The sequence below is a fragment of the Ascaphus truei genome, chromosome 4, assembly GCF_040206685.1.
Source record: "Ascaphus truei isolate aAscTru1 chromosome 4, aAscTru1.hap1, whole genome shotgun sequence".
In the NCBI taxonomy this organism is placed as follows: domain Eukaryota; kingdom Metazoa; phylum Chordata; class Amphibia; order Anura; family Ascaphidae; genus Ascaphus; species Ascaphus truei.
This window is the reverse complement of record NC_134486.1, coordinates 361,872,398-361,889,087: the sequence shown is the minus strand read 5'-3', so window position 1 is coordinate 361,889,087 and position 16,690 is coordinate 361,872,398. Positions and strand designations below refer to the sequence as shown.

Here is a 16,690-nt window from a genome sequence, read left to right as displayed (position 1 = left end):
AAGGTAGCGCTGCACAGCCATGAACAAACAGGGTGTAGACAGGGATAGTGACTACAAAAAAGGTTTATTGAACAGACATGTTCACCAGCTACACATGTCTGTTCAATAAACCTTTTTTGTAGTCACCACCCCTGTCTACACCCTGTTTGTTCATGGCTGTGCAGCGCTACCTTTCCTGTCTTGCTGGATGATTTTCCCTCATTGGCACTCTCTCTTGGGTTGATCTCTCTGAAGTCGCTTTAGCTTAATGTTCTATATCAACTATATATCACACACTAAATGTCTCTTAAATGTATCTCTCAACATGAAAGGTCGGAATAGCAATAATAAGAGGAGATTTATTTGGAAACTGAAAGGAGATGTACTTTTTGTTCAAGAAGCTCATTTCAAAAGATCTGCGTCTCTTCATCTAATTGATCATTGATTCACCTCGTGCTTTCGGCTGAAGTTAAAACAATAAAAATAAAATGGTGTTGGCAATTTGATCTCTAGAAAATCACCCCAGCAGGTAGAGATGCAGATGTGGAATAGTACAAAATAAAGGTCACACATGCAAATATATACGCACCAAACATGGGCTAAGATACTTTCCTACACAACGTCCTCTCACAGATAGATGGATTTAAAGAAGGTCCGCTAGTTCTTGGGGGAGACCTTAACACACTACTCTACCCGGATCTAGATCATTCTTCAGGGAAATCTGTGATGGGACAGATAAAAATACAAAAATAATAATACATTGCTACAGGAATACCAATGCTTGGGTACATGAAGAATTCTAAACTCCAATAATAAAGATTTCCCATTTCATTCTCATCCACACAATCTTTACACAAGCATTGACTACTTCTTTATAGAAAGGCGAAGCATAGATATGAACAGTGAGCCTAAAATACACCCTGGCGTGGTCAGACCATTCCCCCGTAGAACTAGCGATAAGTATTAACCCACTTGCAAAAACACTGTGAAATTGGAGACTCAATTAAACATTGCTTAAAGATGCTGCAATTAATTAACAAAATCAAGCTTTCCCTAATGGACTACTTTCCAAGCAATGTTCACTCACCGCAGTCATGTATATGGGAGTGTGAACTGGGAACAGAGTCCCGACGGAGTGCTACTAAAGTCCTCTGTAGGTGGTGTGTAATTGTAATCCTTTTGACTCCATCAAATCTGAAGGACGACTTGAAATGTCCCAGCTGTGTCTGACCTGTGGCGCTATAGCATGTGGTATACAAGTAGATAATGCTCACATGGAGTCCATATGGGGAATGGAGGAGGTGGGGTTATATGTATTCCATGGGAGAAAACATAAGCATACCTTGTATCTATATATAGAGCCCCTTGCCCTCCTCCTATAGAATCCTCTTGCTCTGTGTAGCTGGCGATGTATATAAAACCACACTGGCCACTTTACTAAACACAACACACATCTTATAATATGGGTTATATATTATATATATATATATATATATATATATATATATATATATATATATAGCGTGCATCCTTCCCACGGTAGTAGACTGAAGACAACAAAAACGGGACAAGCACTGCAAGAATTCGGGACGGAGGCGGGTATGTATATGGGAGGCACATAAATGTGTTATAAGGGAGGAGTTCATCAAACTCGTTTTGCTAAAGAAAAAACAGAGCGCAAAAGAAATAGACGGGTTAATAGCCCAGATCCAAGTTCTTGAGCGTCATGTAGCGCCTCTCAATGGTGACACGGTCAATTTTATTTTTAATAAAATCCAAAACTTTAAGCGACATCTTTGAGAGAGTCACACGCATGCCATGTTCGACTTTCAGCTTGTTCCTAGCTTTGGTCTTTATTGTTAAAAGCACAGAAAATCCCGACTCATAGAGGTAGGTTATGACAAACGGGACTAGCACCTCGTAAACTCGCTTAGTCACCAAGGGATATGCCTCCCCAAGTTTGCACCAGAATTACATAGATATTTTTCTTTGTAAGCCTCTTTGGGGATATGTTACATATGTAATTTTCTTTATATGCCCAATGGTCCATGGACCCCAGGTTCAGAGCCCCTGCCATAGATCGTCATGAATACAAACTAGCACTGTACGCACCTGACCTCCTAATGACTTTAACCAAACTAGTTGTCACAATGCCAAATAGAACGAAAGAATTGGATTTCTTTGGTAACATTACCAATGTTAAAGTTAGCTTAAATAAAACTGAGGTGTTAAATATATCCTCCCCCCCCCCACCCGCGCAACATAGAGTTAATTAGCTGATAAACAACTTCCCCTTCAAGTGGAACAAGTCAAAGATGAAATAACTTGGTGTTAATATTTAATTTCAAACTAAAGATTTATACTTCTAAAGACTGATACACAATCTCATATCCCTGGGACTCCTGTCCACCTGAATGACGTGGCGGACTGGGAAGTTGCTATGTGACTTTTAGGTAGTCGTGGGCACCCCACTAGCTTCACCGGCTCCATTCTGCTTTTCATGCTTTTTACGTTCTGTCTTCCCATTATTTTACTACCTATCGATGCTTTTTATTTTTGTTTTGTCAACTACAATGTAACTGTATTGTTTCACCTTTTTAATAGTCTGTTCTCACGTGCAAACTTTACAAATTGATCGTCACAGAAGTACGCGCATGATCTACTCAGACTAAATATGTATGCAACTTTCACCTCCCGTGTGACTGCTTGTATACCCGCATCTGTAACAACAACAACTCGAAGACAGAAAGTGGTACTCCTGGCCAGAGAGGCTTTGTGACCTTGCAGCGATCTTTTAATAAGGCAATCTGTTTACTAATGTTGGGGGAAAAGCTCATTTATCTAGCGAGCATATGTGCATATAATTTTGTATAGCCCACAGACATAAGAGTACCATTTCTATAAATATTCTAAGCATCAATATGGTCCTTTGCTGCATTTCAATTTGTGTAATAAAAGTTCAGTCTGTTGATCAGAAGTTTGCTTTTATGGCTTTAGTGAGCGGATAGTCACATTGGGGAATAATCCACACTATTTCTCCTCTGTTTATCGATCTGCATCTGTAAAAATAACTACTGTAGCACATTTTCATTCCACAGCAACCATTTTCCTTTAGGAGCATTCGTGCAGCCACCTCTTGAGTAGAATCTCAGCAGCACATTGCAGACTCTTTCCTCTGTGTGGCAGCATCTAGATCAGGGTTGGCCAACTCCAGTCCTCAAGGACCACCAACAGGCCAAGTATAGGGTTATCCCTGCTTCAGCACAGGTTTCTGTCATTCTGACTGAACCACCTGTGCTGAAGCCGGGATATCCTTAAAACCTGGACTTGAGTTGGCCTCCCCTGGTCTAGATGAAAAAGGGGGGAAATAATCTCATGTCCCATTTATAGTGGCTAGATTGAGTCACAGGGAAGGGAAGCATGTAGTCTTTCTTATGCCCTGCACCATAGGGTTTCACCTTCATGAATTAGGGCTGCCACATGCAGTGTTCTTAATGGACCACTATATAGAGGCATAATGCTCACTTACCTACCCACTGTGTGTGTGCAGAATACTACACTCTGCTGCTGAAGCATTTGCTGCACATTGAGAATACAAATAAAAATGTAATTGTAAAGCGCTTTGTTTTATTGGGAGAAAACTCTATAGAAATACAGTCATTATTATTATAAACTGCCCATGTTGGGTCAGTCCAAATGACCCATCAATCCGAGTGCCACAGTGGCAGGTCCTGTAAGATTCTGGCCCAAGTGCATCACTCCCTGCCTCCTAATACAGTATGTATATCATTGTTTATTTATAAACTTCTGCAGCATGGTACAGTGGGGAACAGAATAATATACATTATATAAACAGAATGACATGCAAAATAAAATGCAGCACATTCCCATACAGAAGGGAATGATGGCCCTGCTCATGGGAGCTTACAGTCTGGGGGAGAAAATAAGTATCTCCAAAATATTATCACTTTGCACTGTGCTTTACAGCAGATTTCATTGTTAGTAACTACAATTAAGAAACTGCAACCTTAAATACAAATTCTGATTACTATTTGTGGTAATTTTAAGAAGAAATCTGAATCCAATGTCATCTTAGTTGAAAATGGCAAATCTTGTGGCATTGCCTCTATTCTGGAGAGCCATTTAATAAAGGATTGGCAAATTGCCACACTGCACAAGTAAAGACAACAAAAACACTTGAGTCCAGCTGCCTGTCTCAAACCGGTTCCCGGAGACTTCAACACTCTTATATATCAAATCAACCTCTTTGCTCCCAGCTGCCCCCAATGTATCATTAAACAATATGGCCCCCTAAGGCAGCAAAAGGGGCAAATAAATATCTTGCTTTAATATTTTCCTTCATTTGTACTGGCTCTTCAAGTAATGTGAAGCCATGTAGTAGCCATACTTGTGCACAAGTACGGGAGTCTTTTTTGGAATTTGGATTGTTTACAAGTTGGTCTGCTACTTACTTTTTTTAATTTATTTTTTAACAATGGTTAAATTGAACTGTTCTGCTAATGGGATTAAGCAGAAATGGTATTAAAGAAAGCTCATTTACTTCATGCGACTTGTCTGCTGCGTTTCTAATGTCAATCTTTACCTTCTTTTCTCTTTGGGACTTTGGTTAGTGCTTCCAGGGGTGGAAAAAATAGTTTATTAAAACATAATTTTGTGTCCAATTTATTCTCATTGCATCTTGTGAATATATATCCCCAGCAAGCAGACACATGTTCGTATCAGAACAAGATCACCAATTCAAGAGTAAAGGAGCACTTACTTGCAAGATCATATTTGATCCTGTCTTCTTGAAAGAGGTTCAAGATGGGACTGACATGTTGATCATTTGATGTAATCTCTATCTCATCACGAAGGCCGCTGTAGTGCCGTCCTCTCTGCTTAGAACAACATCAGAATAGATTGTTGGTAATTAATAATGTTTAGTATTTGCTGGCAATGTAGTGAAGAATAGTAATGAACCATAATGGGTTAATTTTCATACAAGCCCAGAATTCTTCTATGCACTGTGTACAGTAGAATTTAACTTTCGCCTTGAAGAACTCGCAAGCCAGGTGCATCAATAGGAATTTAATGTAGTAACTACAGGCATACCCCGCATTAACGTACGCAATGGGACCGGAGCATGTATGTAAAGCGAAAATGTACTTAAAGTGAAGCACGACCTTTTCCCCACTTATTGATGCATGTTCTGTACTGCAAACGTCATATACGTGCATAACTGATGTAAAGAACACATTTGTAACAGGCTCTATAGTCTCCCCGCGTGCGCACAGCTTCGGTACAGGTAGGGAGCCGGTATTGCTATTCAGGACGTGCTGACAGGCGCATGCATGAACTGCCATTTGTCTATTGGGCGATATGTCCTTACTCGCGAGTGTACTTAAAGTGAGTGTCCTTAAAGCGGGGTATGCCTGTATAAGCTTTTCAATAGCTGGGACAGTGTAGGTATACCCTGATTGCTTTACATTGCAACATCTTTATTAGTGGGCAGAGAATGGAATCCCCAGCATGAAATGCTTCAATGGTTTAATCATTCACTCTCTTTAGCCTCCCTGATAATTACAGATTTAAGGATGTCACAGCACCCATTCAAAATATTGGTATTTTTAAGCCATTTCAAAGTCTGAAATGTTTCATTTTGTTTCCATTATAACTGGGATGGCGCACAGGTGTAGAAGGGAGGGGGGGTGCAGTCACTCATGTTTGATAATGAGATTCACAGACTCTGTGTTTTTATGTCTGAGAGCCAATTTGGAAAAGGGACAAAGGGAACAGATAAGGTTGAGGTAAGGACAGTATAATCCACCCACATGTCCAGGTTCCAATGTTTCCAAACATTTTATGGCTAGAGTTTCAAAAATGATACTTGTATTTTACTTTTTTTTTAATTTTTAAATCACCTAGTTGTAGCCCTATTAAACATTTGTTGACTGAAAACGGAATGCGTTTCGGTGCCTTCAGTTGCATTACCTTCTATACTGAATAAAGCAAAATACATTGATTCTTATCTTCTCTCTTAGGCTGCGTCCCCGCTAGCGCTGAGCGGGCGGCGCTTGGCGAGGTGACTTGTGTGTATATATATATATATATATATATATATATATATATATATATATATATAATATATGTATGTGTGTGTGTCCGCGCGCGTATGCGCGGGCACACACGCTCACCGGCGCTTGGCACCTAGGTAAACACTTTTTTTTAACTTTCTAGCGCGCTCAGCTTCTCCTGCAGCGTCCCCATCCCCCCGCGAGCGCCTACGGAAATTTTAAGGACACCCGGTGCTCATGCTTGGAGAGCTCTCCAAGTATGAGTGCGCTCAGCGTCAGCTGGGACGAAGCCTTAAAGGTTCGGCACTGCTCAATATGCTGTGATACCATGTCCCTGGTGCTGGAGAAGATTGTAGTCGTATTCATTTGGATAGAGCTGAACTCTTCTCCGTTATTGGGAAACCTGATTCACAGCATATTAAATAGGGGTCATCAAATTTGTTCCAATCTCACCAAATCATTACGTCGCAAGGTGACTAAAATGGGAGGTTTTATTTCTAAGGCTAAATGTTTTTAGTCCTTAAATGCATTGGTAAAACAATCTGTAGCTTCTGAGGTTACCATGATAAATAAGCTCAGACTGCACTGGACTCGGGTAGAGCTTCATTTATACCTCCCAGACATTTAATATTTCAGCTGCTCATATTCCCTGAACGACATCTCCAATTTTTAAAACCAAAACGTCCCCCTGATTGGGCAAGATGAGTAAATATAAAATATGCACACACAAAAAACAGCAATCTGTGCGTGCTGCTGCTGTACAAGGCCAAGGTGTCAACCAAGCCAGGTACATATTTCTAGGAGCGGAGGGGACAGGCTGACCGCCCCGATGGAGCTCCCCCAACGTCCGTCTCCGGCACCCAATGCCTGATCGCGTTTGTGTGATCTGTCCTGGAGCGATCACATGACCTGGAGGTCCGGTGGAATTCCGCTGCTGGACTATGAAGCGTAATGCCAGAAGAAGCAGTAATGTGTTGCCATTCTGTTACTTTCTAGCACGGAAAAGTATATGTTTGTGTCTTTTATTTATTTATTTTTGTATGAGGACATTTGCTGTTTATGCATAAACAGCACTGAAAAGGTTAATCTTAAATAGCCTTATGTTTTTTTTTTCTAGAACTATATTAATTAAAAAAAAAATAAAACTGTCAAAGTACTAAAACCTTTTACAATCATGTTTAAATATCACGGTCGTTGCCCGGACTGTGCTGCACACGTCAGCAGATTGGAATCGCCACAAGCTTACTGCTCGTCTTGCAGATTTTCATAACGATCATTTTTTGCTTCCTTTGTAGCCCAGAAGTTATGGTTTTATTCTTAAAGTTCTACAGTACTTTACGGTTTAAATCCCAAATATTATAGCTTCCTCCTCAAACTCATGGTACATGCTTTTCTCTCTCTCTTTTTTTTAAAAATACTTTATCTTACTCTTGCTCACATTTCTGCACTTGATATGATATATTTTGGGCACGATATTAGTATTAACCCATTCAGCACTAAAGCCTAACGTCCTGGCTCTTACACCATTTGCCTATAGCAATAACAGTATAAACTGTATATTTGTTGCTGTGCTAGTGTGTACTAATCTTGTATACCATTCTTTGAATATATTAAAATACATAAAACTATTTAATGTTGCCCGACGTAGATGAGAATGAAAAAAAAGAAAGTTCTATCGAGTTCAACCTATTGAAACATAATATTGTTCTATTGTTGACCCATTCATACCTTAATTACTATATAAGGCTGAGTCCATGCTCCCTGCTTGCTCGCTGTGGCTCAGGGAAAGCAGGTGCTTTCCCTGGCCTTGCGGTTGCTTACCGCACGCGCCGTCAGCAAGCCTGCAGGGGGCGGGCGCGTCACTGGCCGGGGGCGGGCCAGTGACGTCACGGAGCTGGTTCGCCCTCATTGGGCGAACCGCTCACGTGACCGGCCTGTCTCGCCGGCAAGCGGGGGAATTTTAAATTCCCCTAAAACCTGCGCTTCCGCAAGCGCGCGGAAGCGCAGGTGAGCCCCTACTAAAGCCGCTCTAATTGCGTCTGTAGGGGCTCAGTGCTGAGCGGGAGCGCGCCTCAGCGCGCTTCCGCCAGCAAGCAACTAACATGGCCGAGGCCTAAGAAGGGAGTTAAATGACGTAACTAAGGTTTCCAGAGAAATGTGATATGAGTTATGACAATATTGACCTTAATTATTAAGAAGACTAATATAATATTATTATTATTATTATTATAATATAATGAATTGCCTCTTTTATTTTTTTATTTTTTTTACAGAACGAGGAAAGTAGATTAGAAATGCACTATTCTATTTCCCAATATTTTTGTTGCAAACGATTTATTTAATTTATGCTGTTTACTCCTATTTTCCCTAATTATATAAAAAAAAATGTGAATTTTTCAGAATGTTTTGAGCGATTTCTACTACAGAATAGATTTTTTTTTTTTTTTATTTGTTCCATATATTGTTATTGTTTGTTTATATCAGCAGTAGAATGTCAAAGGTACTATCCTATTTAGCACAGAAGTAGCAGTCTGCACCCCTGGTATTCTTAAGGTTGGGTGTGCACAAGGCTGCCCACAGCTCTTCCAGGTTGGTGAGCACAGGGGCGGCGGGTGAGTGGTGGCAGGTTGTTGGGCGGATCCTACAGGATGCGTGGGAGTGTCCTACAAGTTGTTGAGCTGTAAAAAGAAAAGAGAAAAAAGGTATTCTGGTTACTTACATTTTTTAATTATTTTTTCCAGAATTTCCAAGAATATCCCCACTACAAAGGATGTTGAGCCGTTGCTTGAAATTGATGGCGACATAAGGAATTTTGAAGTGTTCTTGTCTTCAAGGACACCAGTTCTTATTTCACGAGACGTGAAGACCTTCTTACCGTGTACAGTAAACTTGGATCCAAAGCTGCGCGAAATCATTGCAGGTAAACTAGAGATCTAATGACCAGGTTAACATGAGACGTTTACTTCTTCAACCCAACACTGTTGAGCGCTTCCAATGTGTAATCATGACCTAATTGCAAGGCTGGGTTGGGCAACTGACAAGCGTTTACATACTGGATGCAATGTAGACTGTAATCATACATTGTAGGAGTCTCGGTTGGACTGTGATACAGAATTCATGTTTTCATTTGTGCAATTGGTAGTACTATTATGAGAATACTTTGTCTATAGCACTGAGTATATTTGCTGCAATGCGCACATGTTTACACCGGTACAATAAAGCCCAGCTCTAAAGATCTTGTGTCTATAATTGTTAGTATCTAAAGCCGGAAGGAGATCGGATGGTCCTGGCTTACCAAATGCTAGCGTGGTATCCATTTAAAAGTGCAATCTCACTTTGTAACAGCAGTAAAGTGAAAGTACCGAGCCATTTTGACAGTTCTGCCATAGACCAAGATACATGACCGTGTTCAAGAAACAGCATAGAGTACCACAGGATATATTCTATATCCTGATTGTGTTAGGGATGAGTTGCAAAATAAAGCTGCGGTAATACTAAAGTTGAGGTAATCAACTCTGGGTCATAGTGCAAGTTAAAAAGAAGGCCATGAAAGAATATGACCGGGATCTATGTAGGAAGATTAACCTCCCCCATCCTGGCGTAGAAATATCACAGGCAATTTTCATTGTACTGTATCTGTTATAGAAAGGGACCAACAACAGTCACATTTTTATGACCGTTTTAAAGCACTGGTGGCCAACAGAAGGCCCGTAGGGGCTTACGCTGCGGCCCCCAACCTCCTCTCTCGCCAGTCCCCTTATGGGACGGAGCTTCAGCAGGGGCGGTGCTACATGAAGATAAGGGAAAGACAGGGAGAACAAGAGGTGTGGTTGTGTAGAGAGGAGGAGGGTGGGGGAAAACTGTGATAGGGGGGTACTGTGTGAGGTGGGGGGGGGGGAGCTATGGGGAGAGAGGGTGGAAACTGTGAGAGAGAGAGATGGGAAAGATTAATCATAGAGTGAGAGAGATGTTATGCAGAGCTTTTATATGGGGCAATAGGAGTTGCATGGAGCAATTTATATGGGGCAATGGGAGGAGTTATAAGGAGCGATTATATGGGGCAATGGGAGGAGTTAAATGGAGCAGTTATATAGGGCAATGGAAGGCGTTACATGGAGCAATAGGAGGAGGAGTTATAGCGAGCAGTAATATGGGACAATAGGAGAAGTTATAGGGAGCGATTATGGCCCTTAATGTATATCATGTGGCCCACCGCTGGTTTAAAGTGACCTATCCCAGGATTCCTCTGTCTACTTTCAGAAAACATAAATTATATCCGGGTGTATTACGTTTTAGTTTTTGTAAATACACGAAGATATAGTGGTGCGTCAAAATCTATCTAATACTACTTTGGGACATTACCACCGTTTTTGATGTAAGCAAAGAGAATGTATCAAATGTAACATTTTCTAAAAGTAGACATACTGCATTGCAAAGTTTGACTAATTATTTATTTATTGCATACAGCTCGACCCCCCTATAACGCTGTGCTTGGGTTCCAAAGAATCACTTCGCACTATAAGCGGATCACGTTAGAAATAATGTACAATTGTATGCATTGTACAATAAAGTATTTAAGATACCAATAATCGTGTTGTAAAGTATTCCTAAATACAAAAATTGGGAGCCACATTTGCATCGTGTTATAAGAGAATTCGCGTTGTAATGGATCGCGTTATAACTGTGTTGAGCTGTACTAATTAGATTGGTGAGGTCTCATGATCAAATATGCACATGGGACAAACACCAATTTTTAAATTCAACTTTTAATATGCTGTATAGTTTGCTAGGGTACACCCCAACACTGACAGAAATCAGTCTACAAATATTGCAAAGATGTGAAAATTACACTGGCCCCGTAGGTAACTACCCTTCACATTGAAAAGGTGATTCCTTAAAAGATATTCTTGTGAGTAAAGACAAATACCCACGTCTGCACTTCATTGAAATATATAGTTTAGTGGAGGTATTTTTTTATGCCCTAAGTGTGTTTCAACTTGCCAACGACTTCAAAATGTAAAGTTAGCGTTTTTGTGCAGGACCCACGTAAGTTTTTGTGTGTACCTTCATAAAATATATACTTTCAATTGAGTATTTTGATGCTTGAGGGTTGTTTTGTCTTGGCATTGATGCATACCGTTTTACCTATTTGGGGCCACTATTTGCAATAACATTCTGTAAGCAAAAACATAGCTAGTTATTGGTGTACTCAGAGGGCCATGGGCAATAACATATAGTATTCCTTTCCATCATTTCACAATTCTTGTGTGAGAAATTTTGATGCAGGGTTCAAAGTGAATGTAAACATACGAGAAAAAGATAAAGACCACTCTTTTTAAACAGAAATTTGGGGACAGAAATTTGTGTGTGCAAACGTGTTAAAGCCCAAGTTCTGACTGACAAAGCTCTCAACAACGCTGCCCCCGTTACATCTCCACTCACATCCCTAGATATATCCCCAAACGCCACCTACGCTCTGCCCATGACATCCGCCTTTACTCCCACCTTACTACCTCCTCTCACTCCCGCCTACAAGACTTCTCCCGTGCTGCATCCTCTCTCTGGAATTCCCTACCACTCACCAGAAGACTCAACCCTAGCTTTCAGATGTTTAAAAACTCTTTGAAAACTCACCTTTTGAAGGAAGCCTATCTGGCATACCCCTAACATCTACCAACCCCAATGGGACCAGCGGTGCGGCCGGACCATACTCCATCCAGAGGGACACTCTGTCCCACAATGAGCAGCCACTTTACCTTTTGTTTGAACATTGTCCCTCATTCCCTCTAGATTATAAACTCGCCCAAGCAGGGCCCACCTTACCCTCTGTATCTGTTTGCGCTTGTTTGTCCTTCTGATGTCATTCTATTTATGTACATAACTCTGTACCTCCTCCTCCCCCCCCCCCATTGTACACGCTACGGAGTATGTTGGCGCTTTACAAATAAACAATAATAATATGACCTCAATTCCTTGAGGCGTGTATACTTTTAAGGGGGTATTTTTATACTAGTGCGTTATTTCGCTTTGCCAATGAGGGCCTGTACTTTTTGCATTCAGCTTTAAAAAGAAAAAACCCCAAAAATGTGGTCGGGAAGAACCTTGCACAATCTTGCTACTTGTATTGACCAAAACCGTATGTAAACCAATATACATCTGAAATCAATGTACTCTGCAATCCCAGGGCAATAACATGGAGTATTTAGTTCCATTTTACACTAAGCATCTATGAGAAATTCCAGTGAAAAGTCTAAAGCTAGTGGTCTTGATCATTTTTGTCATAAATTTAGATTATTTTCGACAAAAATTCCCATCCAGACATGCTGTCCTTGTTTGGATTTCGTGGAACATGTACCTTCAGAAAATATATACTTATTTCCAGTGTTCGACAAACCTATACATTTGTACGTCCCGGGCGAGTGGATTTAACATCATGGCGAGCTCCTATTGGCCCAAGCAGCACACGTGTGGTACTAGGTGGCGAGTAGATTTTTTGGTGCTTTGTCGACCACTGCTTATTTCTATGCTGTGGGCAGTTTTGACTGGTAAATGGCATCATGTGCGTTTTACATTCAGCCATGAAAAATGTACTGTCGCGGCCGAGTTTATTCTAACATTTACCCGGTCTCGGCCGCGACAGATACCGGGCGCGCGCCGAGGTGTCCCGTGCGCGCGCCGGAGCCTCGGAGGATCGGTCCTCCGATCGGGGCTTCCCCCTCTCCGGGTCCGCCGGGTCCCCCCGGAGCCCCCCCCACCGCCATCCCCCACATCGCGGGACACCAGGGCTCCCTTCGCGCATTGGTGACACGCGGCACGCCGAGGGGATTCGGCATCAAAGCCGGGAAACCTCCCGGCTTGCGGCTCGAGCCAAGTGCGAATAAAGTGTGCCGCCTCTATAGGTCTTGCTCATTTGGGGTGTGTATTGGCCAAAGAAAGTATGTGTACCTATACATATCTGGTACCTGTGTAATCAGGGCAGTGACTATTAGTATTCATTTTAATGAAAGAATTGCATATTTTTTAAAGAAATATCTAAGACAATAACAAGAAAATAAGTTATTTCTTCATTTCTGTTCATTTTTACGACATCCTATCTTGGTCACATAACATGCCATCCACCCCAAAAAAAAGTGACAATGGAAATCGCAATTTGTGATTTAAGTATTATGCTATACATATATCTTTTTTTTTTTTTTTTTTTTTTTTTTTTTTTTTTTTAAAGTCACTCACAGGAGTCATGGTTAAACACTTATATAGCAACATTTAGCAAATGTGCTTGACCGCGCAGGTGACAAGTACCCTTGGCAGCGAATAGGTTAAGGCCGTTTTCTTCCTCAGCCTACAGGGCTGTGTGTGTGTGTGCGTGTGTGTGTGTGTGGGTGCACGTACGGTAGTGTAGGAGCTGATTAAGTGGAGCTGCATGCTGCTGTGGGAAATCACGGCATCATAATACTTTTTAAGCTTGACTTGCAGTCTGCATTTTTGGTGATGGTTGACTGCTAGGTTATTATTTAGTTTGGCTGTGAACTCAGTTTGAAATATTACTGTTAACCTTTCAGGAGCAGTCTATGCTTCCTGAAGTATATTACTGCCAAATGTATAATGGCAGTGGATGGTCAGTTATTTCTGGGCAAGGCACCCTTCCAAGCTCACAATTCAATATCACTGAAGTTGTATTGAAGAAAAAAATATGGATGGCACATTTGCATAATCCTCCCCCTTTCTTTCCTGTTTCTTCACCCTTCCTCCCATCTTTGCCAAGTTCAAAGGACTTCAAATAGTATTACAGTTTGTAGAGAATAAAGACTGTCCTGCAGGAGAGATACTAACACTACACTAAGAGCCTCAATGGAATGGTACAAGCTAATACCCACCAGCCGTTATTCTAAAAGATGTCAAATCGGATCACAAAACGATGGCTGCAATGTATTTCCCTACTCATAAAAATCAACATCATACAACAGGGTTTCCTCTGATAGCCAACGCAATGCGGGACCCATGAGAACCCATTATAATAAATGTGCGCTGACTAAATCACAGGGGTGGCATCCGATTAAGCCATACCCTCTGTATATGTAACATTTCCTTAATTCAGCTCCTGTAGCGAATCTGTTCCTGCTTAAGAGAGCAAGCCCATAAAGCTGTCCAGAAAACAACCTTTTATAAAGGGTTTACCACTACTATGGGCTTCCCTAAACAAGTCTAACCATGCCACAGTAGTTGGAAAAATGTGGCTAATTTTATTTTTGGGGGGAAATTAATTAGAAGTTGACTTTAAGGGGCCTCTGAATGGGCAAAATTTTGTCAATCCAGTGTTTTTTTTACCTTTATCCCAGCCTGTCCTAATTTAATAAGCCAATGATGATGATGAGGGGGAGGAGAAGGGAGGGATATCTGGCTGTGCAAACTCTTGTTGCACACGCAATGACATCAGAAAAAAAAGAGACCACCAGAGGAAATCAAACTCATCCAAATTCTCAGCTCTCCGTGTTCACAAACTAACTTTCAAAAATTATTTGGAAATACTTATTGGCGTTTAATTTTTGTTTAAAAAAAAAATAAAAGAAAAGGATTGTATACCTAATGACCCTTTAAATGTGTCACTGGCATTACTACACTTTGATCCTAGTAGGAATCGCCACATATTCTGCATTTTGTAACATCGTCAGATGAGATTACTGTGCATCATCTTTCATTGAGAATAAAAGAAACAAATAACAGTTAAAAAGGGATATTCTTGAAATAAATATATATATATATATATATATTTAATTTGTGTGTCAAGTTGCTTCTGCCATGATTCATTAATGGCACAGTAGGCAACATTTGTGGATAGAATATTACTAAGAATACATTTGTATTCTCTTTCTACAATATACTAATGGTAGAATGGTGTCCTTGCATAATAACAGCAGCAAGGTTCTCCGTTTTCTGCTCTGCTGCAGTGCATCTACTTCCGTTGTTTTACTGGCAGCTAGAACATTTGGACTGCATATCAGGATATACTGTTTCAATGTGTTGAACGAAGTTCTGGCCTCCACGGCTTGTTCTCCAAAAAGAAGCTTTAGAGGGACAGGTCCTCTTAACGCCAAAGTGAAATAGCAATGGTGTGTTTAATAGGGGTGTGATTTGACATTGAAAAAAATTAGCGAAGTATAAGTATTTTAAAATATTTCCTGTGGTGCTTTTTGTGGGTTTTTGCAACCTTCATATGATCTAGTCCAAGGTAAGTGTTTATAGGTTCTTAACCCTTTGGACGCCACAAGACGTGGACACTACGTTATAGGATCTGGCACTCCCCATGATGTAATGACTACGTCATGGGTGCGCAAACTTTTTTGTTTGTTCCCCCCCTGCTTGCGCCTCTCCACCCCCCTTTACCTTTCCAACTGCATCGTCAGTTAACTCTGCGTTGTCGTGGTGAAGCGTCCCCGGAAGCCGACGGAGAGAAGGTAAGAGACATACAGAGGCCTCGCGTCCGACCCCGGCACTTTTATTTAAATGTTGTGGGGATGAGCGCGGGGTCTCTGTAAATGCCACGCCTCTCCCCCCAGAAAATTTGGCGCACCCCTGGACTACCGCATGCCCGCAGAGAGCTCTTTCCCCAGCTTAGATTGTGTCCTGCGTTCTTATGGAGTGCAGGACGAAATCTGAAGAGAAATGATAGAGGGGGTGTTAGAGGGGGACTCCTCCGCCTTCTATTTCCGGGTTCGGGGCCGCCGCGGTCTGTGCCAGAGGGGTCCTGGTAAATGTTGACTTTTCATTTTTGTTTTGTACGATGGTCAAGTAATAATCGTCCCACCATTAACCAATCAAACAGTAAGCAGCCGGTAGGATTAGAATTACACAGGGGATGAGAATCTAAAAAAATATAAATTTTTCACATGAATCCGGTAAGTACATTTTTCACTTAGTGATTGATTGAATTTTTCTTATAAAGCCAATTACATACAGTGACAGTCTGTGCTCCCTTAATAATTTGTAACAGTGAAGTTATTCCCTTTCTAGCTATTAGGGGTGGGGAAGCTTTCATAGCATTTCTTTTAGTAGGAACCAATTATACTTACAGTATATTATTCTTGGAGTAGAATCGTTAGTCAGCTGGAAGTATATTTTACGGTGCGTGAATATTTTTTTTTCACATGGCCTAGCACTTCTGTCCGGACAGTTTACAGTTTTACCTCACATCAGCTTATTTGCTATCCCAAATGTAATAGGGTTTTTTCATTTTTTTTGCTCTGAAATTAGTGTGTTCAGTAATTTACTTATTGAATCAATCTGACATAACTGTCCCTTTTAATTACTCTAGCATGCCTGTTGGATCTGTAACACTTTAACACTGTATATTAAATGTCAGCATTTCCATATTTAAATGATTAAATGTCAATTATAAATGTATACCACACTGCAAATTATGTTGCCGTAACATAATAGTTCACTGTCGGGACATATGAACAGTGATTGGTGACGGACAGTCAGTTATACAAAGCAACTCAAAGTTTGACATTATTTCCTGCCATTACTCGGTCCCTGTACTTTAATTTTGTTGACATATTTGACTGCGAGAAATCCTGAATTGCAGTACAGAGCAGCAACAAATCTGTTGAACTTTGCCCAGATGTAATAATGCCAGTTAG

General features: G+C 40.9%; 1 protein-coding gene across 8 annotated transcripts in view; it reads left to right on the top strand.

Annotated features, from left to right (window-relative positions):
* KIDINS220 (kinase D interacting substrate 220) overlaps nt 1–16,690 on the top strand; it is a 175,620-nt gene that overhangs the window by 131,571 nt on the left and 27,359 nt on the right. For all 8 annotated transcript variants that reach the window (XM_075598322.1, XM_075598321.1, XM_075598320.1 and 5 more), the window contains exon 23: nt 8,795–8,973. In XM_075598322.1, the coding sequence (XP_075454437.1) occupies nt 8,795–8,973 (179 nt within the window). The remainder of the gene's footprint in view (nt 1–8,794; nt 8,974–16,690) is intronic.